The following is a 27682-nucleotide window of genomic DNA, read 5'->3' as shown; positions in this document are numbered from 1 at the left end:
TTTGGGGTACTGTGGACACAGTTCGACAGTATTGGCCTCCGGGAGCTATCCCAGAGTGCTCCATTATGACTGCTCTGGACAGTAGTCTCAACTCAAATGCACGATTGTTTGCCGTTGCTCTGACGCAGGGAGGGGCGACTGACAACACGGCTTACAGGGTTGGCTTACAAGGAGCTAAAATCAACAAAGGGGGTGGCTTTACATCAAGGAGTATTTCAGGCAGGACTTCACGGAGGGTTCCAATAAGAAATGGTGCACCTAAGTTATTGTTCTTATTGGAACAAGGAGGTTAGTCTGGCCTCTGATACATGGCTAGATTTACCTCACTGCACCTTCTCTGCGAGTGACTGCAGTGTGACCTAGAGGAATGAGTCCCCTAGACGGGGGGAGGGGCGGAGGGTTGCAAATGAGTACAAAACAAATCTGGTCTGTTTCTTGTTTTGATCCACTCCATCTATCTTTTACATCTTTGGCTGGCAGCAGATGGTGCAGAAGGACTGCATGCCATCCACATCTCATGGCTGCCCGGCAGAAGATGGTGCAATACGACTGCTATCCATCCTCATCTCCTGCCTGCTCACCATAAGATGGTTCAATAGGACTGACTGCAGGACTAAAGAGAATGACTTGATCAAGTCACTCCAAATTTAGTCCCTGCGTCCATGTCTGCCCAGGCGCTCCTGATCGACCTCACACAGGCGACCACGAGCACCTCAGACATGATGATGATGGCTACCAGTCCTATTGCACCGTCTGCTGCCACAAGGCAATGGGTTGCTGCTGCTGTGTAGCAATGCAGTACCGCGTCTGCCAGCACCCAGGAGACACATGATGACAATGAGCTGAGTGGGCTCCATGCTTGCCGTGGTATGGCGTCTGCACAGGTCACTCAGGAAAAATGGTGCAAAACAATTGTCTGCCCTTCCTTTCACAGAGGGAGGGAGGGAGGGAACGGGGGCCTGAAGATATGCACCCAGAACCACCCGCGACAATGTTTTAGCCCCATCAGGCATTGGGATCTCAACCCAGAATTCCAATGGGCAGCAGAGACTGCGGGAACTGTGGGATAGCTACCCACAGTGCAACGCTCCGGAAGTTGACTCTAGCCTCGGTACTGTGGAAGCGCTCCGCCGAGTTAATGCACTTAATGCACTTAGAGCATTTTCTGTGGGGGGACACACTCAAATATATTCAACCAATTTCTAAAAAACCGACTTCTATAAATTCGACCTAATTTCGTAGTGTAGACATACCCTAAGGTGTATTCTGGCAGGAGCAGTCAGTCAGCCCCTACTCCAGGGATTTCCTTGCAGTTACAAGTTCATCACGACGTCAGCTCAGAGCAAGCGCCCGTCTTATGGGGCCTCAGGAGGCCCAGTCTTTCCAACCTATCCTAAGATTTGAGGTGCTCTGTGGACCAGGGATCTTATCTGTTGGATCAGGAAGAAGGCCATGAGCTTAATTAAAACCAGGCTATTTACCCAAAAATCCTTTCTTTGTCTTTGGTCCTTGGAATATCCAGTCTGAACTAGTGTATATGAAGCTGCTCCTTCGGAGAGATATGCGAAGGACTGATAAAAGAAGTACATTAGCATCCCCTTCCTACCAGAGAAGGTACCTACACAGCTGCATTTTTAATACACTGTACCCCAAAGGTATTGACCTAAATTCAATATAGTTTATCTCAGTTCCATAAGCTTTGTTCCGGATATTGTCAGTCTGTCCCAGGAGCGACCTATAAAATACAGCCTGCCTCATGGAGTGTTGTTAGGTTTCATGAGTCAGGGTTTGTAAAAACACTTGGAGATCCATGGACAAAAGGAGCTACAGGAGTGATTTGGTGTGTTATTTATGTCTGTAGTCAGCGATCACATACTGGTCTGCTTGTGGGTGACCACTTAATATAGGGCACATCTTAAAGTGGAATGCGTAGGGTGAGGCCAAATGAAAGAGGAAATGATGGGAGGAAAATTACGTATAGGTGGTGTCTGCCTATGACTACTGCAGATAGTTGGGTAGAATTAACCTTTTCTCAGTGGGCGGTACCATATGTTTGAGCCTGCAGTAAAGTCCTAATCTTGTGGTCACGCTGTAGTCAATATTATGACTGTTCTGAAGGATAAAGTTAGGACAGTTGGGCTTTGTACAGTCCTCCCAGAAAGAACTGAAGATACCGCAACAGGTGTAATCAACAATAAGAAGATACAGGTATAATCAAAAATAAGAAGGAATTTGAAGGGAATGAGAACAAGAACATAGTCTAGTTAATGTGCTTAGCTAGACAGAATTAAGAGTTAATCAACCCAATCTAAAATATAACATAAGATAAAGATCGGAAGGCCCTGCTGGCCATCTGCCTAGCTGGACTGTATACACAGTTGCAGATGTAGCAAAAAGAAAAGGAGGACTTGTGGCACCTTAGACTAACCAATTTATTTGAGCATAAGCTTTCGTGAGTACAAAACAAAACGTGCATCTCATGAAGTGAGCTATAGCTCACAAAAGCTTATGCTCAAATAAATTGGTTAGTCTCTAAGGTGCCACAAGTACTCCTTTTCTTTTTGCGAATACAGTCTAACACGGCTGTTACTCTGAAAGCTGTAGCAACTTGATTCTCACGCCAGCTTCCTTGTTTTGTGTTCCAAAGGAACAGCCTGTGTGTGTACTTCCTTTACGGTGCTCTGCCAAGAGTGAATCCACACCACCAGACACAGCTGCCTGTAACTTTGGTGTATGTTGTGTGATGTAACCATCAGAGAGTAGAGTGACATGCTCTAGGAAATTCAAGAGCCTGGAGCTCTTCTAGTTTTCACAGTTGGATTAAAACTTACTGGGGATCAGAGCTACCTAATTAAATATTAATTTTTTTTTTCAGTTTATTTTTTTTGACTAACATTTGAGCTATATAAAATTTACACTCTGACCTTCGATAGCTATTTAAAAACAAAGTCAACCAACAACCTGTTTGTTTTTGGTCATCTCCTTATGTCCCTAGAGAAAGACTTGCCCATTTTTCCAGTACACCTCCAGGTAGTTGTTTGCCACTTCTCGGAGAAACTCTCTGGGTTCTCATTGTTCAGTCTCCTGCAGATCACTGTGCCTGTATTCTACTCTGTTCAGGTCTGGTTTAGAATGTTCTGTATTTATGGCACCCAGCCCACTGATCAAGTTCAGGAGCAAACATAGCTATGTAATGAAATAAACTGTCTGTATTTGCATTCTAATCGAGAAAATAAAGTAACGCCTAAGGATGTGGTACCTGTGCTAGCAGCAGAGACTCCTCCTATGCTGCTGTCTCTTCACATGAGATCTCGGGTGGTTTGGTGCTGTGCACCAGAATGCTGCTCTGTGCAGGATTGGGGGGGATTGTTCCCCACAAAGGATAACTAACTACAAAGATAAACAAGCTTGCCCCCAACCTTCCCCTAACTTATTTCTTTGAATTGCTGACCCAGAGCTGGGTGGGGTGAGGGGGCCCATATGTGGATCAACACTGGTTCCGGTGCTGAACCAAAGCAGGTGACAAGGTGCTGGTAAACTTTATGTACATAAATCCCATCTGACTGCAGCAAAAAAGTTAAAGAAAACAAGATTCCATTGAAAGGCAGCTAAACCAATCTCCATACTTCAGCTGGATCCATATTCACTTCTTAAATTCCTGGAAGCCTCCTCTCTACATTGGTGTTTTAGCATAGAAAAGGTCTATGGTTCACATTTAAAAAAAAAAAAAAAAAAAGCTGGTCTTATGGTTTACAGATTTATAGCCCATGGACTGGAATAGAAATCACTTAGGCACATTATTTCCATAAATCTAACAAATCTAGTTAGGGACAAAAACACATGTTTAGATCATTAAGGACATCCTCAATTATGTTGCTGCCGCCAGCCTTTGTGCAAGTTTTGGGGTTGGGGAATGGTGGCCTTTTCTACGTTAGGGAACTTCATAGCTGCTATGAAGCTTGCTATTGCAGATAGGTTCCTACCATTCCACCTGCAAATTGTGCCTTTCTTTTTATTTCCATCTTCCTGTGGGCTTTGGGCCTGATTCTTTACCGCGATGTTTAGTCACTCCTACCTGTGTGACGTAGTTGTGAAATGCTCTCAAATATGAATTCTTCATGCAAACTGATCTGCTTGCGTGTGCAATAAGGTTCCACGCTAATAATGGTGTCTGGAACCAGCTGTGCCCAGATGTAAATGACTACATGGGGTGCAACGCAAAAGAGAATCAGTGTAATTCAGGCGTGTCATATTATACCTCTATCTGTAAAATGGAGATAACAATACTTGCCTAATTTATGAGGGTGATGCAACTTAATTTTTTAATTAATCACTAGCAAATTCTTTTAAAACCACAAATATTATATACATAAGATATGCAAAGATTGTAAAGTGATGTTGTCATCCGCTCTAGGACCAAAACCCAGCCTCTGAAATTTTAAAGTTGCCTTTTTTTGGTTGGTTTTTATTTATGTAAACAAAATGAATCGCTTACATCTCCCAAAATAACTAGAAAGGACAGTGCGAGTGTGGTCTCATCAACTTTGAAGTGCAAAAAAACCTTCCAAAACTTCACATCAGTAACTAGCACAAAAGTGGGCAAGGGGACTTCTCCTTTTTTCGCTTCCAATACAAATACTGAATTTTGCTTCTAACCTTTCCCCCAAATTTGTATGTTCAATCACCGAACCAAATTTTGTACTGATGCAGGCTCTCTTCTCCTTGACCCCACCTCATTAGCTTCAACCATGTCCCACTTGTGTTAAGATGGGGCATAACTACTTTGTTTCAATTTTTTTGAACCCAGAACTACATTTATCTCTAGGATAAAAAGACTTGCCATCACTAAAGTTGGAGTTATATTAGCTTATGTTAAGGTTGAATGTGGTCCTCTCGATAGATATTTGACTGCTTAATCCTGTTTTAAATATTTTTCCTGCTGGGAACCTGATCACCTTTTATGTGCAATGACATTCCACCCTGTTGAATAGATTCCTGTTGGTGCAAGTGCTGACTTATTTACTATGAAAATTTGAAGTGTGTATCTGTCTCTCTAAAGGTGACACACACAACTATGAAGCAGGAAAAACTAAACACTGTTTATGATGGGGATCTTTTTTCCCCTCTTTCATTAGAAATTCAGGTCCAGTCTAATATGGAAGACTCCATGCATGGCTTTTACACTAGTAAACTTAAATGTAACTTCAACAGTAGTGTAGGTGCATGCTGGTAACAAACGTCTACACCCTGTGCCTATTCATTACTGCTTCTACTGGTGGAGTTGCATGGGCTGCAGTAAGGTCTAATTGATGCAGTAGTTGCCAGCCAGTGGCCTGTCCCCACCAGGACTCCCATTATTGTTCGTATAACCAAAACTGAATTGGTATTAGCTACCATGAGAAACTTATGAAAAATGTTATCTACCCTACATCCCTGCTGTGAAAGCAAATTCAGATTCCTAGTGTATACAAGACTGTACTAATTTCTTTGAAAGTTGTATGCTAGTGGTATTGGAATAAAAATATGAATGTTTAATTCTTCCACTCTTGTATTGCTAATTTTGTAAGAGTTTGCTCTGAGATTCCACTTGTATTTTATGGTAATACCTGGCAGATGACCTCCACGGTAGAAGGGAAAATCAGCAGTTTAGTCAAGTTGTAACAAACATGGCTGGTTTTTGGCTTTTCAGTTTTTCCTCTTTCTGTCTCGTGACAAACTTGACTCCCCTACTGCTATCTTGTTCTGCAATGGTTTGTCTCTTTACATTGCGTATATTTGAAATAACTTTTTTCTAAAAAATTGTACCATCCTCAGCATCAGTATGGCCTCCCACCCAGCAGCTTCCTGAGCTATGCAGTAGTTCAGCTGTTCCTATTCCAAAGGAAAGAGGAGGTGATGAACCAGGCTTGAAAAGGAGCATAGGGTTTAAAAACTAGAACTAGGCCTCCTAGCTTTGTTTTGGAACACATAAAATTACCACAGGGTCTATCTCCATTCAGCCTGCTTTGGTCTTGTAAGCAGACAAGGTAAAACTTTAGTACATATTAAGTCCTTCTACCTAGCTCTTGGAAGAAAATATACATAGCTTTGAAGGAATGTGGTAGCAGGGAAAGCTGCTGCCAAGGCTAGCAGCTGGAACTCTAAATATGTTGTTGTTTCTGTTCTGAGGAGCAGATGCTTGTTTTAACTGATGACATCCTGGCTCAAAAAGGGAAGAAATGAAAACTTTTTCTTTTCTTTTCTCTTCTCCCTAGTAGAGGATACTTAGGCTTGTCGAGCCTGGCCTGCCATCTTATCTTCAAATTAACATTTTTGTATGCAGTGTAGTTGTAGCCATGTCTGTTCCAGGATATTCGACAGACATAGTGTGTGAGGTAAATCTTTTTATTGGACCAACTTCTGTTGGTGAGAGAGACCAGCTTTGGAGCTACACAGAGCTCTTCAGGTCCCAGACCTGAAGCACTGCAATATCTGAGTTTAAATACAAACAATTCCCTTTTTTTTTTTTTTTGGGGGGGGGGGGGGGAGGAACTCTGTTAAAGAACTTAAAGTTGTAGAAATACTTAAAGCTGAAGTCTTGCCAAAATTGGAAAGCTTGCTTTTAAACTGTGTTTTTGTTAAATTAGTACAAACCCCTGTGTTGACATTCTTCTTTAATTTTGAGTGGCTTCCATCAGTTGGAGTGGTTTATTGACTGAAGCTAAACTAAAAATAAGCCTGGCTTAAACCATAATAAGGCTGTCTACACAGCCTCTGTGCTAGTTTAGCTTCACTTTAACAATATAAGAACGTGGGGGGTTTTTTTTTTGGTTTTTTTTAAGTGTACAGAACACATTAAGGAGCACTTCAGAGACTGTAAGCAGGAAGCGTACCCCAGTCATGCTTCAAGACTAGTCTTTTTTGCCATTCAACAGGGATAGAGACTTACTAGACCTATTGTAAGGGACATTAGGGGTTTTTTTGTTTTTGTTTTACAGTAAGGCACTTAATGTTTAAATGTTAGGCCATATTTTACTCAATACACATGCAAGGCATATGATTTATGGCTAAAGCAATGCCTTGCTGTGCCTCACTGCCACAGACCTGTAACGTAACCCCCCCGCCCCTCCCAACCAAAGAAACCCCACCCTCATTTACTGATAAGTCTGCAATGTTGCTTCAGTATAGGCTACCAGGTTGCAGCTTAACATGGCTTGGTCTCCAGTCTTTATTGAGGACCAGTGACTGATGGGTTTTGAAGAACTGTTTAACTAGAACACTACAGTAGTATTTCTGGCTATTGAAACATTTGAAAAGGTGCTTTGTGCATGTGGCTCTGTAAACTCCAAGTTGGTGGGGGGGGGGGGGAAAGTAGGGAAAGGAAACAGCTGTTTATGTGTTTAGTTAGAGCATAAAAACATATGTGAAAATATTTTATGTGATTATCCACTCAAATTCATGGGTGTCTGTTCAAAAGCATCTAAGCCTGCATGTTTCAAATGCAACTCACTCAAGTTCTCCTAGGGAGAGGATATTTATCTTGCTTTGTTCAGAGATCAGGCATGTTAAATGCCAATGCTACATTCAAATAAAGCGACATAATATTCTTTTTAAGCAGGTAAAGAGTGTTGTCCTTACAGTTTGTGAAGCCTCAATCTGATGGTTCAGGAAGTGGTTCAAGGTGATAAGTTCTTCACCTACAGGCTATGCCAGGCGGAGAGAGAAATAGCTGTGCCAGTGAACGACTATGAACCAACAAAAGTGTAGGAGACAAAGTATTGCCTTGTACTGCATATGCTGAAGGCCAGTGCTGTGTTTGTGCTCAAAATTATTTATAGAGCTCCATGTTATTGGCACTTCACAGAAAAGGTCCCTGACCTGAATGACTCTGTGGTCTTACGATCTAAACCAGGTTACATGGGGATGCAACAAAAAGTTAGTGACAACAGAGCTTGTCTTGTTTCCACAATATGTGGTCAGTGTCTTTGCTTTATCTTTCTAATGCTTTCTTGAGGGGAGGACGGGCATTTTCTTGAAGCCTCCATGGAAACTTTGGGGGTGTATTGGGGGGTGAAGGGGTGTGTGTGTGTGTGTGTGTGTGTTGAGTGGGTGGGTATGTATATATTAGACTTCCTTTGAAGGAAAGGGCCTTGTGGAAGAAGGCTGTGTAGCAAGAAGGCTGAAGAGCACAAAGGGGTAAGGAAGTGAAGGAAACTCCAGTTTTTGGTTCTTGTGGAAATTATAGTTTGGCCATGTGGCATACTTACCATACATGTTAATGGTCCCTCTCTCCTCTGCAGAACCCACAGTGTTGACACAACTAAGCTGACAGAGCTAATGTTGTTCAGGGAGGTGGTGTTACTGCGGGCTGGCCTACGCTAGAAAACAAGATTGACACAGCTACATCACTCAGGGGTATGCAAAATCCACACTCCTGAGCAACATAGCTGAATTGTCCTAAGTCCCTGCCTAGACAGAGCTAGGTCAACAGAAGAATTCTGCCATTGACCTAGCTACTGCCTCTTAGGGAGGCAGACTTACTACAGTGATGGCAGAAACCCAGCTCCCCCCCCTTTCACTGTAGTAACTGTCTACACTGAAGTGCAGCAAAGGCACAGCTGTAGTGCTTTAAATGTAGACCTAGCCTATACCTGCAGAAAAATTCCTCCTATCCACATAGGCAGCGTCTACACTAGGAGGCCACGCCACCATAGGCTCTCTAGTGTAGATGTTACAAAGTGTCAAGATGCGTGACCAAAAAAGTCTCTAGTTGCTTGGGCAAATCTTGGTATTTTTGTTTCTTTCAAATCAGGTAAGTGTACTTATGCATGCAGAGCCTACTTCTGGAGGCAAACCTTGCATATTGGATTTTGAAGATGGATTAAATTGTCTTTTTAAGCCAAACTTTCAAATACCATAATAGCATATGTGGTCCAATAACAGCAAATATACAGAGTTGAGTTTTCTCTTGAAGCCATCATTTAGCATCCCCTGGCACTCGAATGTTGTTAATGCAATACTGCACGTTGGTTGGTTGGTTATGTTTTTTAGGGAGCTTTTTTAAAAAAAAAAAAAAAAATTCAAACCTCACTACATTCCACATACAGAAGGAATGGTAAATGAGTACTGAAACTAAACTGGAAAAGAAGAAGGGGGTGGCTTTTTTTTTTTTTTTTTTTTTTGGGACACATCACCAGCTGTGTGCAGTGCATACTTTACAGGAAGATATAAAGTTATGATCCTACCTCAGTAAAACAGATGCACCAAAAGTAACACTAAGGGGATGTGGGAAGTAATGGGCCTTCAAGATCTTCATGGCTGATGTCAAATATACAGAGATCAAGGGAGGAGGGAGGACACATGGCAAGTGTGAAAAATCGAGATGGGGGTGGGGTGTAATAAGAGCCTATATAAGAAAAAGCTCCAAATATCGGGACTGTCCCTATAAAATTGGAACATCTGGTGACCCTACTTGATGGGGGGGAAGGAGGAGCTAAGAGGCAGAAAAAGAACAGAGGCAGGAGTGAACCAGGTTGGGCAAGATCTTGTAGACAAAAATGTGAGCAGCAAAGGTAAGCTAATGAGGCCTTATCTTTATTGGGGGAGGAGAAAGTGTGTGCTTACCTCCTGTTACCCAGCTCCATGTAAAATCCTAGTGAAGAGTGCACTTTGTAGCATTAGTTGGTCGAGATAAACACTAAGGGGGAGCCTAGGGTTCACCTCAAGCTGCTGCTAACAACTTGAGACCACTACAAACTAGGATTTTCCCATGTGTTAGCCCACCCATGGGAACGATTGCTCCCTAGTGAACACGTACTGAGAGGTTTTGAAGAGGGGCTTGTAGGGAGCGTGGGGTGGGGAGGATGGAAGCATTCTAGACTGATTTTAAAAGGGAGCAAGGATTGACTAGAAAGCTGGCGAAGAAAGCACCGGAAGTCGTGTGAAAAATAATCAAAGCCTGGACAAATATCCCCTTCAGTGCTCATAAGGAAGAGCAGACCGATCCGAGAGCTGACTACTCCATACAAATTCTACCTCTAATGACTCAGGTTAAACATGCAGTGATCTGTACAGTAGATGACCTGTGCAAAGCTTTTGCTTCAAAACATGCAGTATAAAATGGCATAAGTGGATACAAGGTGACAGACCAAACGTATGTGTGTGAGAGAGAGTGGGGTGGGGGGTGTAATTTATTGCTGGAATGCTCCAGGGAATAGGTGCATGCAAGGTTTCTGGATAGCGTAATTTTGTTAAAAAGAGCTTTTGAAGCTGAGGAAAAGAATAGCTTGGCAGCTACGTAGCTTAAACAGATAGATCGACAACACACTGTTTTTGTTTCCTTTAGAAGGTGATGTATCTATTTTTCATAACTTTCCACAGATAAAACTGCCTTAAACAGTTAGCTTGTTCGGATATGGAAAATCTGTGGCAGATCATCTAAACTTTGCAGCAGCATGCAAGAAAGTGAAACTCCTGTGTGTTTAGTGTCACTCTGCTTGTAATGCTGGCTGCCACAGAGCTGTATCTGCAATCCAGAAGGGACTATAAAGACTGCATGGCAAATACAATTGGAATAGAAAACACTGTCTCTAGGAACTTGAAGTGGTGGGGACTAAATCCTGCTCTCAACAACACCTGTGCAGTCCCCCCGTTGCCTTCAGTTGGGATAATTAACAGAATTTGTCCCTTGATGATTTAAGGTGACCCTTGATTACTCCTGATCTTACGAATTTTCAGGGTGATACATTAAGTATAGATGTAGCTTACCTTAGTATCACTATAATGGCCATATGTTTATAGCAAATGTCCTACATTTTTATGTGTTTTATGCTTTGCTCTCAAGTGCTTTTGCAACTTTGGTTGTGTGGGGGGTGTAGTTTTATTTATTTTTTTGTTTTGGTTTTTTTTCCCCCAATCACCTTGGTTAAAGCAAGAATTCAGTGTTGAAGATGGAACAGAATAAAAGTATCTAGGACTTTAGGGTGAGGAAATGTGCTAACTAACCAAACGTATACAAAAATGACAGGGTGGGAGACCCAACAGAAAAATCTGAGGACCATGATCTGTGCCCTGACTCTCCTCCCATCTGTTAAGGAGGCTACTGGTTTATCTGAGTGCCAACCCAGGACTCTGCTGGGGCATGTGTGCTCTCTAATAGTCATACCAGCCTTTGGAAAGTAGGGTTGTGTTTTCAAGCTTTTCTCTGCAACCACAAGGGCTAGAAACTTTTTTTTTTAAATGACCGCTGAGACTCTCATGGTAACCACTTGACTCCATGAATTGGAATTTTAAGAAAAAATGCTAAATAAGAGACTTGTTAGAGTTCTGAAAAACACCAGTGAAACCCATCTGCTGCTGCTTGGCAAAGCTGTGAGAAAGAGGAGCGGAGACACTGGGGCTGTCTGCAGACTCCTTAGGTAGACTGCTCTTCATTGGCACATGACCTAGTAACATGTAGAGTTGCAAAGGTAAACTTGTACTCTTAATTTTTAAAGGAAAGCTTAAGTTTTAGAGAAGTACTGTATATAGTTTTCAGACTGGTAGCCATGTTGGTCTATATAGCCAAAAACAACATACACCTTCTGCCTACTGTATTTTCCACTCCATGCATCTGATGAAGTGGGTTTTAGCCCATGAAAGCTTATGCCCAAATTTGTTAGTCTCTAAGGTGCCACAAGGACGACTCGTTGTTTTTGTATATAGTTTGGATCCCAGCACTCGCCAGAGAAAGCGTCTCATTCACCATGGGTGATTATATTTTCAGGCAATGAACCTATATTTGTATTTAGCATTCTTCTTAAAATTTAAAAAAACTATCTGCTCCAAATGTATGCTTAGGTCTAGCAAAACTTGCTCATGCTTCAGAAAAGTCTTAAGGGGAGGCACTACAGTCAGCAGATTTAAACTGATGGATTATATTTGTGGTAAGGAAATATGCTCCTGCCCTGGAAGAGCTGACTCTGCCTATATTCCCCTGAGAACAGAAATATTCATCATTTTTCCCCCCCTTCATATAAACACAGTCTCTTAAATTATCTGGAACAGGATGAAATGTGTTAACCTTTCACCCGTAGCAAATCTTGTGTAGACTTGACAAAGGAGAACATTGTTTTGACTTGATGGTACTTGGGCAGAAAATGGCTCTTTTGGAAAATGATGCAAGCTAGTCTATGACAAAATGGAGAGGGAGGGAGGGGAAGGAAAAAAACAAACCACACCACAAACAAAATACACGCAACAACAACTTAGTGGAGAATGGATAATTGAATATAATCTTTACCTCCTGGAATCTCACTGTCAATACAAATAAGGCAAAAGGTGCTTATAAAAGTTCATATCCAAATAGGATCCTCATCCTGCAAATATTTACTCCCAGGAGCAGTCCCACTGAAGTCATGGGGCTGTGTATGGCCTATATAAATACGTGAGATTTTAAGGGACCAGATGTCCATTTCAGGCTAATGTGATTTAAAGCTAAAATGTCAAACCTACATGTACCTAAAATTAAGCTAGTAATGTCAAATTTTGAGCTTCAGATACAAGTCTGAAAACGTTTTTGCTCTTGGATCCTAAACTTGCTATAATTTAAAAGTGAGTTCAGCTGGGACCATAAGCGGGCTCTGCAGGCCCTGAACTGATAAATGCTAACTCATAAGATGAACATGGTTATAGGAAACTATCATTCTCTTCTGCTCTCCCTCCCATGCCTATGCATTTACTACATTGTTCATCTCTCTGCTGCCCATCCCACTTCTCCCCAAAGTAGGTTTGCTTCGCACTGTGATCAATTGGCCTGACATCCTCAATGTTTAATGAGGTTTAGAGAACACACAACTGCGATTTTTACAGTGTAACTCACCTCACACTTGGTAAAGCAACCCCCCATCCTTTCATGTATTATACGTGCTCCTGTATATTCACTCCATGCTTTCGATGAAGTGGGTTCTAGCCCATGAAAGCTTATGCCCAAATAAATTTTAGTCTCTAAGGTGCCACAAGGACTCCTCGTTGTTCTTGCTGATACAGACTAACACGGCTACCCCTCTGAAACATGTAATTTGATTGTAGAACAGCAGCTTTTATCTTCTCTAAATTGCACAAATGTGCTACAGCCATTCAGAGAATACATGCACTACTATGAACAATGGCTTCTGAAACCTTGCATTATTGTATAATGCCATAAATCAAAAGCAACTTAAGTGGGCCTGGCCACTTCTAGATGTATTTTAACAAATGATCGTATTCCATTATGAGGCAGCCGGAGCTACTTCAAGAACATGGTCAGCACCCTGGAGGGTGAGGAGGGGAAACAAATGCACTACCATAGGTGCTGGAACTAGGGCTGCTGCCGTACCCCCTGGCTTGAAGTGATTTCCGTTCTATACAAGGTTAACAGTTTTTGGTTCAATGGCTCTCGGCACCCCCACTATACAAATTGTTCCAGTTCCCTACAAATCCTAATCTGTATTTTAGAAATGCTGCCCTGCGAGTTGATGATGGTGTTTGCATCACACTGTCCCCTGGGGTGGAATAGGAAGTTGACAATTCCTATTGCTCTTATCATGCACAAAAGATCTCAATCCCTTAACACGTTAAAGGGATGTGGCCACTTGCGTGCGTCTTGCCGTTTAGTTCTGAGAACAAAAGGAGCAGTATAGCCACCTGGGTTCTCTTATTGCACTTTTACGTGGGTATGCCTACTGTGCAATCAGAGGCCAGACTGCAGCTGAGGTAGGCCTAATCTAGCTAGCACTGCCCAAAAACACAACAAAACAGTGGGACACGGCGGCATAGACTTCAGCATGGACTACATGAGCATGCCTGGAATCCTGGTTACATACTTGCATTCCTAGTGGATGCCGCCATGTTGTGTCGTCTGCTGTTTTTACTGAGCTAGTTAAAGCTAGTGGGGGCTGTGCCTACCCAAACTGCCACTAGCAGTGTAGACCTACTCCCTGAGGACCTGTTGTAAAAGTCTGGTGGGCCAGTACCAGAATCCCTGCATAAATGTGTCAAGTGTACATTTAAATAGGGGCATGGCTTAAATCACTCCTGGAATACTTGCTATTGGTATACTCTGCTCATAAAAGTGTATGTGTGGGTTAGAACAAGCCAGGGAAGGAGGGAGAGGTGAATTCTGATCAAATGTCAAATCGCACAGGGAAGTATTTCTTCCAAATGGTCCTGCTAATTTTCTTCCAGACTGGCTATTCTCAGAAGACTTCCCCTCCCCACAGGGGGGGGGGGGAGCAGAAATGCCTAGAGTTCTGAACAGGAAGAACAGCACTGGTATGGGGGCTTGCTCAGTTAAAAGATGGTTTTCACAAAACCTTTAGCGTGGTGAGAAAGGAAGCTTGCAAAAGTCAGCCTACGCTCACAAGGACCCAGCATTGTCTTGGTCTTCTATGAAAGGTTCTGCTTTTTCACAGACTACTGGAAACAACTTTAGTGAAAAGTTAGAGACCAGGTCATAAATATAAAGGGAAGGGTAACCACCTTTCTGTCCACCATGTGAGAAAATCCCTCCTGGCCAGAGGCAAAACCCTTTTACCTGTAACCTCGCTGGCACCTGACCAAAATGACCAATGAAGAGACAAGATACTTTCAAAGCTTGGGGGAGGGGGGAGGAAACAAAGGGTCAGGCTGTGTGTGTGTGAGATGCTTTTGCCGGAAACAGATCAGGAATGCAGCTCAGAACTCCTGTAAAAAGTTAGTAAGTAATCTAGCTAGAAATGCATTAGATTTCTTTTGTTTAATGGCTGGTAAAATAGCTGTGCTGAATGGAATGTATATTCCTGCTTTTGTGTCTTTTTTGTAACTCAAGGTTTTGCCTAGAGGGATCTCTGTTTTGAATCTGATTACCCTGTAAGGTATTTACCATCCTGATTTTTACAGAGGTGATTCTTTTACTTTTTCTTTAATTAAAAGTGTTCTTTTAAGAACCTGATTGCTTTCTCACTGTTCTTGAGATCCAAGGGTTTGGGTCTGTGTTCACCTGTACAATTTGGTGAGGATTTTTATCAAGCCTTCCCTAGGAAAGGGGGTGTAGGGCTTGGGGGGATATTTTGGGGAGAAGACGTCTCCAAGTGGGCTCTCTCTGTGTTCTTTGTTCTAACACGCTTGGTGGTGGCAGCATAGGGATCAAGGACAAGGCAAAGTTTGTAACTTGAGGAAGTTTTTAACCTAAGCTGGTAAGAATAAGCTTAGGGGGTCTTTCATGCAGGTCCCCCACATCTGTACCCTAGAGTTCAGAGTGGGGAAGGAACCTTGACAGAGACCACTTGTGGTAAGCTCTCCCTGGAACCTGCACCATCGAGTCCCACCCCACCCCAGCAACCCAATCCCCTGCCACAGCCCTGATCTCCCTCTTGCCCTCCAAACCCCTTGATCCAAGCCCCTCATCCCCAGTCCCACCCCAGAGCCCACACCCCCAGCCAGAGACCTCACCCACCCCAGTGCACCAACAGCCTGCCCCACCCTGATCCCCCTCTCGCCCTCCAAACCCATTGGTCCCAGCCCAGAGCACCCTCCTGGACCCCAAACCCCTCACCCCCTCACACATCCCTACCCCCAATTTTGTGAGCACTCATGGCCCGCCATACAATTTCCATGCCATGATGTAGCCCTCAAGCCAAAAAGTTTACCCACCCCTGCACTAGGCATTGCAAATCCTTTTCAGTGAAATAAACAGACTAACACTAAGAACAAATCTCTAACATCTACTGAAAGGTGCTACTCTTGTGTGGGACGGAGTGAAAGTACACTAGTCTGGTTATAGCTGCTAGTCCCCTGTTATCTTGAGTAATATTTTTATGAGCTGAGTGAAACATTAAGGGTTGGGGTTTTTTTTGTTTTTTTTTTTTAAAACCTCAATGAGACTGATTTGGTGTGAACTCACTTTCAGTTAACATAACTGTAAGCATAGGCCCCCACCTAAGACGCAAGATGTGTATGAACCAACCCAGGAATTTTTGGCTGTGTATTATTTTGGGCAGCTGTGTGTGTGCGGGGGGGGGAAGGGAGATCACACAGAAACTGAGAACAGACAAGATCTTGAGACAGATGTATATCTCTGTCCAGCAGCAGCCTGTAAGCAGTGTGACCCTTTGAGTGTGGAGTTGGCTAAAGAGGCTTGGGGGCTGTAAGAAGAGAAGCCATTTCTTGGTTCCCTCTGCATTCAGAGACCCAGGACTTTTGTACCTTCCTTGTAAATAAGCAGGATTGCAAAAAGGAAAATACCAGATTACTTCCAGCTGCTCATGTTGCAAAGGGGCAACAATACAATCCAAAGAAAGCTATACTCTCATGTGGTAGTAATAGTCCTACTCGAGAGAGAAAATATCGTTGTTCCTCTTTCAACCCTCAAGTCAACTTCCTTCCTAAGCAAAATATGAATTCTCCATCTTGCAGTTCTTTTTCTTTGAGCTTTGAATAGAAATTTTAAAGAATTACAACCCATCCTTCATGGGGACGCCATCCTGAAAGAAATCTTTCCCGACCCACCTCTTCTGGCCTTTAAACAACCCCCCAACCTCACCAAGCTCATAAGGAAGCTCCCTACAGACTAGACAGAACATGCCAACTCAAAGCAGCACCAGACCCTGCCACAACAACAGATGCAGAACTTGCAGATCTATCTCCACTGCTACAATGATCAATACCTCCCACAATAGTTTTCAAGATTCCTGGTTCCTATGCATGCCTATCAGAACACGTGGTCTATCTCTCCAGTGCATCAAATACCCCACAACAATGAGGATGACACCAGACCATCACTATGCTTATGCATGAACTTTCCCAGAAAAATTATTAAAAAAACACCTTATGACCCATGGGCAAACACTTTTCACAAAGCAATCACTCTACACGTGTCCTTGTGCAGGATTCCTTTGTGAACAACACCTTCAAAAGATGAGCCTGGGAACTTAAATTCATAACTCTGCTGGATGCTAAAAATCATGGACTCAACAGAGACACTGGTTTTATGGCTCATTACAAAATTTGTAACTTAACTCCTCTGTAGTCATAGGACAAAGTAGGATTAATTGCCCACTTCTCTTTTAAGTAGTCTCCTGCAACATGTTATGTTTAACAATCTGTCCCACCTTTATTTAACTGTGACACTCTGATTACTTTTTCCAGACCTGAGGAGGAGCTCTGTGAAGCTTGACAGCTTGCTTCTTCTGCCAACAAAAGTTGGTCCAATGAAAGATATTACCTCACCCACCTTGTCTCTCTAATAGAAATCAGGTTTCTTCTTCCATGTTGCACACGTTAGTTTGTAGGGTAGATGATTCATGAGTGCTATACTATTGGAAAATTCTCTTTAAGAATACTGAAGCATATTTGGGAAGATGCATGGTCATTCTGGGGATAGGAAATGAAATGGACAATAAACGCTCTTCTCTGAAGCGGGACTGACTTAATGGTTTTAACTAATCCTTGCAAAGTGTACCCAGATACTGCAATAGAGCTCTATAAATTCCAATGCTAATCTACGTCATCTGCTGAATAAACTTTGCTAGTATCCCTTATTCAGTTTTTGCTAGCAGTGAACGACTGCCCTGTATGTACGCTCTGATTTGATGGAGGAATTTTGTGTTAGAAAGGGGACCTTGTTCAACCCTAATAAAGGTAAATCTCACGATGGATATACCCAAGATAATCTCTCTGATAGCAACAGTAATTCAACTCTGTGTAATCCAGTGAGGCAAAGTTGTATCTCTTATAGGTAGAACTAATGTGTTTGTATAACACACACAAAAGCAAAGGAGTGGGAGGGAAGAGAAGCAAACTCTGGAGGTGGGAGGGTATAACTCCTCCTCCTCTTTCTTTCTTTCTCAGAAGGTCTGTATTCTCTGTGCTTTAAATTCACTCATGCACTAGCAGTGTTCAGTGTACACATTTGTGTAGTACTGCATAGTATTAATGATTCTGCAACTAGCTCGGCTGCTGTAGCCTAGGAAGTTCATCATTGGAACCACCAAGTTCTAATTGCTCTTATGTGAATGCCTTGGTTCCTGCAGAATGGATGTAAATGGAAGTATTTTCTAGCCGAAAGGATTAAACAAAATATCCCTTTCATCAGCGAGAGAAGGGGGAGAGGAGGAGGAAGTGACTTTGCAATCAGTGTAGCAAAGGACAAGATGTGTTCAGCATTGTCAGCTACTTATGACTAAACCCTGACCTAATGGGATTTAATTATAAAACTTACTGTAGTTTACTGTACACGGTAATCAAGAAATCAAGAAAATACTTAGTTAAAAATATTGTTTGTACGCAATCTTGGCATTCCTAGGTGCTGTTTAATGGTTCTGCAGCACCAAGCAGGTGGCTAATCTCTACAAGTATTTTCTCTCCTTCAAAACACGTTTTATGCCCTTTTACCACAAAATTATTTCCTTCTTAATTTCTTCCAAATATTGACTCACTTGGAAACATTTCCTGCTGAGGTAACTATTTTACTTGTCATGATTATGGTATTCTCAGTTATTACAATGATAGTTCTCTTGATTACACAGCAAATTTTGTAGCTCCTTTTCATCCCACTGCATCCTAGAGTCCAAACAAACAAAGTATAAAGTTTTTTATATCCTTTTTACCTTCACTTGACAATCAGCCATATAGGAATGGCCTCTCTTTCCCCCCCCCCCCCCCCCCGGAAATGAATGCAAACAAACCCCACTTATTATTGAAACTTCAGGGAAAACTGTAGTTACTGTAGGAAGAACACCTCAGGGGTGAGCAACCTGTGGCACATATGCCAAAGGCAGCACGCAAGCTGATTTTTAGTAGCACTCTGCTGCCAGCCGGGGTCTCAGCTGTCTGCCCTCCTCAGCCTGCTGCCTGCCTGGATGAACGGGGCCAGCGGCCGGGACCCCGGGCTGAGTGGCTGGGGCTGGCGGCCGGGACCCTGGGCTGAGCAGCCCCTAGCATGTGAAACCTCTAAATTACAGTAAGTAAATGAAGACTTGGCACACCACTTCTCAAAGGTTGCCCACCCCTGGTCTACCTGGAGTTCAAGCAAGAAGATTTTGGTTTCGCACATCAGCCTGGGCATCTCCAGCAACAGAATTCTTCCTAGCCCTATATCCAATGCTGAAGAATGATGGTTCTCTAGTTCTAGAGGACAAAAGCAAATCTCTTGGTGCCTTTCATATCCTAAGCATTCTGAGACTTTCCACAAAGTAATAAGTTTAGCAGTAGCATAGTAAGATCTAACTCTGATCATTCTGGACAACTTAATTGGTTAACTCCATTGATATTGGGAAAACAATTCTAGAGCATGGTTCTGCCTTCTCCACAGATCAGGCCTACCAATGTAGGTAGGGAATTTGCAGGAGCATCTCAGATTGATCATGCTGCTTTTCATCTCACTAGAGAGCTTGTCACCAACTGTCCCCCTTAATTCAGAGGGATGGGAATTAATACAGTTTTCCCAGTAGTGAATCGGCTTGGTTTTATTTTCTGGATAGTGGGGGAGAAGTGAGACCAGCTCCAAAAGAACGTCTGTACTTATATGTTACAGAAAGTCATGATACTGTTTTGGTCTCGTCCGGCACCTGGACCCAGAACAATAGTGGCTCAGAGAGTACTGTTACTATCCTGAGAGGCTGTGAGTTTGATTTCTAAACTTGGTTTGCACCTGTAGCTTTGCTGGAAGCGGCATCCCCATTGGATATAAGTACTGCCTCCCCTCCTATAGGCTTGGAGGTACTTCCCTTCCACCATGGCTTCTCTGGGGGCATGGAGCAGCGTTCACTAACAAGATGGCTACTCTGTTAATTAGCCAGAGGAGATGACTGGCTCCATAGTGTCCCCATATTGGCTAACATAGCTCAAGACCTGAACTCTGATCCACTACAGCACTGAGCTGCCCAACAATCTAAACTGAAGTTGATCTATTTTATAGCAAGAGTAGTCTTGAAAATTCTACTAGTGTGAGGACTAAACCTACCTCTCTTGTTCATAGAAAATACAAATGTGGGAGGGCCACCCATCTCCAAAAGGATTAAACTCAGTCCCTCCACAGTATACTTTCTGCCCTACTAGCTTCTTAGGAGCTAGGTTATGGGACTTCTAATAGGGTGCTGCCCCTGGGTTTTCATGTGGCTCTGGTTAGTAGGCATCTGCAGCTTGACCCGTTAGCTTTCTGAGAAGCTGTTTTGTCTATTCAATTCCAGAGCCTCCTGACTATTGTGAGGGGGATGGGAGGGAGGGAGAAGCTTCTGCTATTCTACCATTTCCCTATCTACTTTTTGTGGGGTGGGTCCTCCACCTTCAGTTAATGTTTAAATATGAAATTGACTTTGACAGTTCCTTGTTTGCAGGTGGTCCGTTTTACCATCTCTTTTCAGACCTAAATAGTGGTACTTTCAGGCTGCTTCTTCTCAGACACTAAACTGGCAACATTGATAAGGCAATGCAATTGGCTTAAAGGTTATTTGGGTCACAGTTTATGAAAACTTAAACTCTACTGGAAATGGCAACTTGAATTTCCCGTATTCACCAGAAGATCTTCTCACTGGTACATAAATTGTTCGAGCTATGGCTTAATTTTAGATTATTGCACAGTAAGTTAAAACTATTCTCAAGAAGTAAAGTAACTATCTACTTAAGCTATTTAGGATTACATGCCACTTCCTCCCCCCTCTCCTCCTCCTCCTCCCCCCCACCCCGGGGAAGAGGGATGTGGGCAAAGGATTTTTATATTACAAAAATCTAATCCTGTCACTATGATGATAGTTGCAGTATATGTCCACAAGAAATTTACATTCAGCCTGCATATTAATAGGGTGAGAACAGTTGAGGAGGAAGATAGCTTTCTTACCAGCTGGCAAAATTTTGCACACTATACCGCACACTTTATCAGGGCAGAAAACAATTTCACAAATGACTTATTGCTACTTTACAGAAACCACTTCTTCCCTGCCTTCCCCCTCCCGCACCCCCTTTCTCCCCAGCAAAAAAACACAACCAATATTCTTTGAGTATTTGCTGGATCCTCTCCCTGTGTGCTCCCCCTCCCCCTCCCCATGCTATAAAAACTCCAGGATGGTTTAAAATATTTAGTGGAGCTCTGCTCTGGACAGCTCCATCTGGATTTCAGTAACCCTCCAGCTTCTCATGTGCATTCTGCTTACCCACTGAAACAAGAGTAAGCCTTGCAATGGCATTCTGTTGTAGAGAGTTGCTGAGTTTTTAACTCAGTGGAGGTGCATTGTGTAACTTATGTATCCAAAATAAAAAGGGTTTAAACTGATGCTATAAAAAGTGCTGATTGCTTTAGTTATCAGACTGCTCATACAGCTGTTTTGTTGTGCAACACAGTCTGCAAGCCTTAGTTCTATCACCCCATGCTATCATTTAGCAACCTGGCCTTTCCATCAGAAACGAAGCCAGGGAATTATACCAAGTTTTGCTCTAGCTAAGAGGCAAGTGACTGTCTACACTGTGGTGTCTGTTTTGTCAGCTGAGGGCTTGAAAGCTTAGATGCAAAAAAAACATGTGTACCAGGTAATGCACGCTTGCAGGAATAGAAATAATTAGCTCAGTTTTAAGAGGCTGCGTTTGTGATGTGATTTGGTTGGTGTGGAGTCTTTCCTCTTTGAGATTAATTTATTTAGAACTGATAAATCTTAATGGAATGAACACACTCTTTGCTGGATGGCTAGGCAGATTGATTTATCTAATGCAGGGGTTCTCAGACTTTTGTACTGGTGACCCCTTTCACATAGCAAGCCTCTGAGTGAAACACACACACCCCCATTTATAAAAGAAGTGTTTTTAATGTATAACACCATTATAAATGCTGGAGGCAAAGCTGGATTTGGGGTGGAGGCTGACAGCTCGTAGCCCCTTATTACATGGGGGGGGGGCTATGAGCTGTAATAAAAGAAACAACCCTTAGTGTGAGAACCCCGATCTAGCGGTTAGCCTCTATTTGTTTGGTATCTGTGGTGAGGAACAAGAACTACATACAAAGAAAGCAGAGGCTGAGTAGGTTAGATGGTAGAGAGACTGTGTGTTATTTTTTTCTCTATTAAAAAAAATAAAATCATTCAGCTGGGGAGGGAGAGCAGGCAAGCTTACTGTGCTTTAAAACCTTATTAAAGGAACAGCAGTGTTTGACACCAGTGGCAACTACTTAATTGTTTTCAAAAACTTTTTATAGTTGAAGACTGGAGATGCATAAGCTCAAAAATGAACAAAAGCTACATCCACGTGTAGAAAGGGGGTGCCTGATGAATCTTTAGGAGGCGGGTAGAGTGCTTGCAGAGGTAGCATCTCTCCAGCCCGGAACTCCACTATAACCGGCCAGTTCATGCCTCCAACCAGGTGTGTAGGGCGCCAGGTAGCGGAGATCCCCTTGGGGCAAGCCCTATCTGTGAGTAGGGCTGGCTTGGCAGGTTTAGGACCACCCAAAAAAGAGGCCTAGGTCTTGAATGCCGTGATAAGGTTTGGATAATACCTGTAACATGCCTTGCACGTTTCAGATTACAAGCCTGCGCAGCCCTTGCCTCATTCTCCTATCAGCCCAAGAATTGCGTGCCCCCCCCCCCAAAAATTCCACCCCTTCCTCTCACCTACTACAAGGCCGGGTGTTGCCCCCGATTTAGGGAGCGACAGGCAGGCGCCGCCCCCGCCCGGAGCTGGGGGCCACATCCCTGCGGGAGCACGGGACACTTCACCCCTTGGTACTACCTGGGTGGGGGGGGTCACCTTCAGGGATCCGCGGCCCTGGCACAGGCAGGGCCCCGGGGAGCCACGCCCCCCCCGCCCCTCACAGGTGCGCTCCGGACCCCCCCACTTCCCGGAAACGCTGTCCCCTGTGGTGCGGCAGGAGGGCAACGGCACCGGAAACGCCCCCTCCCCGCCCGAGCGGAGGTAACGGCGGGGCGGGGCCGTGGCCGAGCGCCCCGTCCCGCGGGGAACTGCAGCGCGAGCCGCCGCCGCCTCAGCGGCGCCCCTTTCCCGCGCTCTGCCCGGCGCTGAGGGGAGGGGGGCTGCCCCGCCCCCATCACATAGTGGGAGAGGTGGGGGCGGGGGCAGGCTGCCCCGCCTCTCTGTGCTCACCCCCCCCCGTCCCGCGCTTTTCCCTCAGCCCTGTGCGGGGCTGGGGATTGCCGGCCCAGGGGTGTTCCCAAACAGGCACCATGCCCCGTACCACCTCAGCCCTGGGGCTCCCTCCCAGCACCGGGGCCTGCAGTCGCCGCCCGCTGCACTCGTGCCCCCCCAGGGCTGGCTGGGACCCTGCCTGCCTTAGGCCCAAAAGCCGCTGCTGGGGCTGTTAACCCCTATAGGTCCTCAGTGGGGAGGGGGTAGACAAGGGTCAGGAGTGTTTTTAGCACCCTGCTCTGACCTAGATTTAACGCCCCCCCCACCCCACCGCCCCTCCCGTGTCTGAGGGGTAGCCTTGCTGTCTGTGCCTGTTTTAAACAAAACAAAACACAACCCCTGGCTTGATTCAGGCTGGGTAAAGTAACCAGGCAGAAGCCTAAGGGCATGCTCTGCATGCAGATGGTAACAAAGAACTCGGGTGTTTTAAGGAGTTAACTGTCTAATCTGTATTCCAACATCTCACGCCCCCCCCCTCCCCAATTGCTAGCCTAAAAGTCACATTTCTGTCTGAATCTTTTTTACCCTTCTATTGTTGAGAACTCTTGTAAAATTACTGTAAGTGAAAGATTAGAGAGGAAATCTTCCCATTCCCCACCTTCACTTTGTGCATTTGACCCTCCTTTTGACAGCAATTTTGCTGTTCCTCCTCCCCCCCACACACATGTAATCAAATCAGTTTTTCTTCTTTTTAAGAGACCCATGTAACCAACAGTGAGAAGCTACACAGGGATAGAGGTAAGAATGAGACCTGTAATAGAGACTGGAAGTAGGGGAATGTGATTTTTTTTTTTCTCTTTCCCCCATAAAAGTCTCTGGGAACTGATCAGCTTTCTAGGTAAGGATGGCTCTTTTTAGAAACCCTCCATGTGTATCATTTTTGCTTTCTCTGGCCTTTTCATTTTTATGACAGTTCAATGTATGTAGAGGGGTGGTTCTCCCTGATCTAGATGTACACAAAGACGAAGTGGCTTTCCACTAATAACTTACTCCCAAAAAAGAACAATTGAATCTGCATATATAATTGCTTTTAGGTTAATATAGCTCCTTACTAAAACAGTTTTGTTTCTTTCCCCTTCCCACCTTTGATAGATCTCCACCTCTCTGAAGCAAAGGAGTATGTAAGAAAACATCAGCTTGGAAGTGTACAGTTTATTTCAGCTAAAGATGGTGCAGAGGAAAAAATCTGCTCTGCAGGTGTTGTCCTTTAAATGCGTCTGCATTCTTTCACTCCTAGCAAAATGGCTTTTAGATGACTTGTGAAATCTGTGCACATAGCTGACATTACAAGGATACTGTACAAAAGACAACATGCATTCCAATGGACATCTCTTGTGAAAGGGAGTTTCTATGCTTTCAAATGAAAAGAACACCACCCTAAATACACTGATCCTTAACTGGAACAAGTATTAAAGGGACTGCATCAGAATGTTTGTTAGTGCCAGGAAAGTCAGAAAATGCCAGTTTGTGCAGATACTTGCCACTTGCTTTGTATTGTCTCTCATGATTTTCTGGACACCACTTGATAATCATATTGTGAGCCACATGAAGTCCTATTCTTACAGATACCTCATAAATAGCTACAACTTTGTGAATAATAGCCTGTCCGTTAGCAGGGACAACTTGGACAGGGTAGCAAGATACCAATATTTGATCAACCACAAGGAGAAATGTCAACAGCAAGAGGTCCTCCTTTTATTGTTTGTAAAGACTTCTCCAGAAAACCGGCATCGGCGAGATGCAATTCGACAAACCTGGGGTAATGAGAAATATGTACATTCTCATCTTAACGCCAACATTAAAACTGTTTTTGCTTTAGGACGACCAACAGATCATATGCAGAGAGCACAGATGCAAAGAAAACTTCTAAAGGAAGACCAGAAGTATAATGATTTGATCCAACAAGACTTCTTGGATACTTTTCACAATCTTACCCTTAAGTTACTTTTGCAGTTTGGATGGGTGAATGCATACTGCCCACATGCCAAGTTCATTATGTCTGCAGATGATGATATTTTTATTCACATGCCAAATCTTGTTGCATATCTCCAAAGTCTAGTGGAAATTGGTATTCAAGATATCTGGATTGGGCGTGTCCATCGTGGAGCTCCTCCCGTGAGAGATAAGACTAGCAAATACTATGTTCCATATGAAATGTACCAGTGGCCTTCTTATCCTGACTACACAGCTGGAGCCGCATATGTAATATCAAGTGATGTAGCAGCTAAAGTATATGAGGCTTCACAGACCCTTAATACAAGTCTTTATATAGATGATGTTTTCATGGGTCTCTGTGCCAATAAAATGGGAATTGTACCACAATATCATGTATTCTTTTCTGGGGAAGGAAAGGCTCCATATCATCCCTGCATCTATAACAAAATGATAACCTCCCATGGACATGTGGAAGACCTTCATCACCTTTGGAAGCAGGCAACAGATCCAAAAGTCAAAAGCTTTTCCTCTAGATTTTTGGGTAGACTATATTGCAAAATAGTTAACATTATGCTTCTTTGCAAACTACACTATGAGGACACGTATCCCTGTTCAGCTGCATTTTCCTAATACTTGAATATCTGCATAGAGATTCACTGAGCCAAAATGGAGTGACAACTTTTAACTGTTTATCCAATATATACATAAGTAAACATGAAAAGAGGTAAGATTAAAATGTGAATAGATCCCAAATTATTCTGCTCAGGAACTTCATCAGAATAACTCTCTATTGCTGTGTTAGTTTCCACATACTGCACCCTGTATTTTTACACTCCTTTTCAAGGGATTTAAGTCTTGAATAGATATTAACTGATTTCATTTTTTTAGATATTGAAAAGCCTGTGAAAAGTAATTGAACTTGGGAGTACAGAATTTGTCAATAACCCTTGTTAATTGCATTCTTCCATTTGAAAAAGAGTATGTAAATTAAGGCACATCGTTTCAAGGCAATGACTTGCAGTTGATGCGCTACTTAAACATCCATAAATAGCCCTTTCCAAACAAAAGGAAATGATAGTTCTGGTACCATGAGTAGAAGAGTAGGATGGCAATTTAAAGTCTTAGTAAACTAGTCAAATGGTCACCATTTCTGTATACAGTTCAGCAAAATGACTCTTTAAAAATCAAAATAATCCACAAATGGTGCTAGAGGTGAAAGCTTGCTAAAACATTTTGCTCTCTTGAGGTTACGTAAATCCTGCACAACATTTGGGTGGGGGGAAATGGCATTCATACTGTCCTTCTAACTGGTGCTTTCAGGTAATACACGAGCTCTGTTTAGAACAGGAATTTACAGGAAGGTACATTAATAACTTCTGCAACACTACTTCAACTACAGCAACATTTTGAAAATTAAGTAACTTTTTTTTAAATCTGAAAACGCTTTCTGAAGTGGTATTTTTAAACACTCCAGTCAGTCATTGGTAAACTAAGAGCATGTGTATTGAGTATGGCCTTCCAGGTGTCTCTTTCAAAAATACACTTCTGTCTCCCTAGTTAATTTTCAAGAGGGAAGACAAGTTAAACTTCTCCATTAAATAACTCAAGGGAAGTCTGTCATAACGTAGTTAGTTCAGATTATTCAAAAAGTTGAAGAAGCCAAATTTGTGCAAACATGAGCACTAACAGAAAGATGTGAGGAGCTGAAAGTAAGGGTAGACTGCACAAAGAAGGGATAGGGTGAAATATTGATTGTAACAGGTAAAGATGCAACATTTATTAAGAGAATTACAAAGAATCCACTAAATTGTCCTCTCTTAATCTAATTGGTTTCAAGAACAGATCTTTGTCTTATGGCCATGTGAAGAAGTCCGTGTCAAAATAGAAAATCTGTATCTTTCTCTTTAACCAAATCTATTGCATATGTTACTCTTGCCTCTTTAACATGAGCAAAAAGCTTAACCTTCAGTTTACAAAGGCTAGAAGTAGGTGCTATTAAAACCCTGACCACCACCACCACTGTTTGTAACCTGATGGTTCATAACCATGTCCAAAACCTCTAAAACTGAGCTCTGGGAGAAGGACTCAATGCTCTTCTTATCAGTCTGGTTGTAACAATGTTTCCGTGTACTTTGTGGACAACTATTTGTTAGTAACTCTAGTAGCCAAAGCCACAGTAGCTGTTTGGATACTGATAGATGTAGATGCAAGTGGTGTTTGTCTCTTATTTTGAGAGCTGTTTGACATTGGTATGAGTTCCAATGTGAACAGGGTCATAAAATCACTTCACTTCAGAATGCTTGAATTCAAATCTTCATCCAGTGACATAGCAGCAGAAATGCAAAACAAAGGCTGGAAATGATAATGAGTCTGTCACTTTTTAAGTGGAACTTTGTCATGTTCTAGGAGGTGGGCTCTTCAACTCCAAGAGAGGTGCTACTTGCTTTCTAAGAGAATATCCACATTAGCCTTTTTCCCCAAATTTCCCAGCACTGACAGACCAACAATGCTGTAGATGACCATGTGGGAGCACTAAAGTAGACCAGTCACCGTATTTAACTCTAGCTTTGCTCAGAGCAGGTCTAGATGATATGCTCACTTACAACGCAGGCAGCTGTGTGCACCTTCTTGTTTAAGCTAGTGCTCGCTC

General features: G+C 43.1%; 2 protein-coding genes across 11 annotated transcripts in view; one reads left to right on the top strand and one right to left on the bottom strand.

The window, feature by feature from the left end:
- The window catches only part of B3GNT5 (UDP-GlcNAc:betaGal beta-1,3-N-acetylglucosaminyltransferase 5), a 33910-nt gene extending 8134 nt beyond the window's left edge, over positions 1-25776 (top strand). The window contains exons 1-3 of one of the 4 annotated variants that reach the window (XM_073359261.1): positions 22922-23655; positions 23794-23835; positions 24190-25776. In XM_073359261.1, coding sequence (XP_073215362.1) covers positions 24526-25662 — 1137 coding nt within the window. In that variant the 5' untranslated portion in view covers positions 22922-23655; positions 23794-23835; positions 24190-24525 and the 3' untranslated portion in view covers positions 25663-25776. Of the gene's footprint in view, positions 1-22921; positions 23836-23858; positions 23936-24189 lie in introns of those variants that run through there. The other 3 variants (XM_073359260.1, XM_073359263.1, XM_073359262.1) reach the window with 3 other exon arrangements.
- MCF2L2 (MCF.2 cell line derived transforming sequence-like 2) overlaps positions 1-27682 on the bottom strand; it is a 319798-nt gene that overhangs the window by 109876 nt on the left and 182240 nt on the right. The window lies entirely within an intron of this gene.

Source organism: Lepidochelys kempii, chromosome 9 (genome assembly GCF_965140265.1).
Source record: "Lepidochelys kempii isolate rLepKem1 chromosome 9, rLepKem1.hap2, whole genome shotgun sequence".
NCBI lineage: Eukaryota > Metazoa > Chordata > Testudines > Cheloniidae > Lepidochelys > Lepidochelys kempii.
Note: the sequence above shows the minus strand (reverse complement) of the source record. Positions and strands in the feature narration are given on the sequence as shown.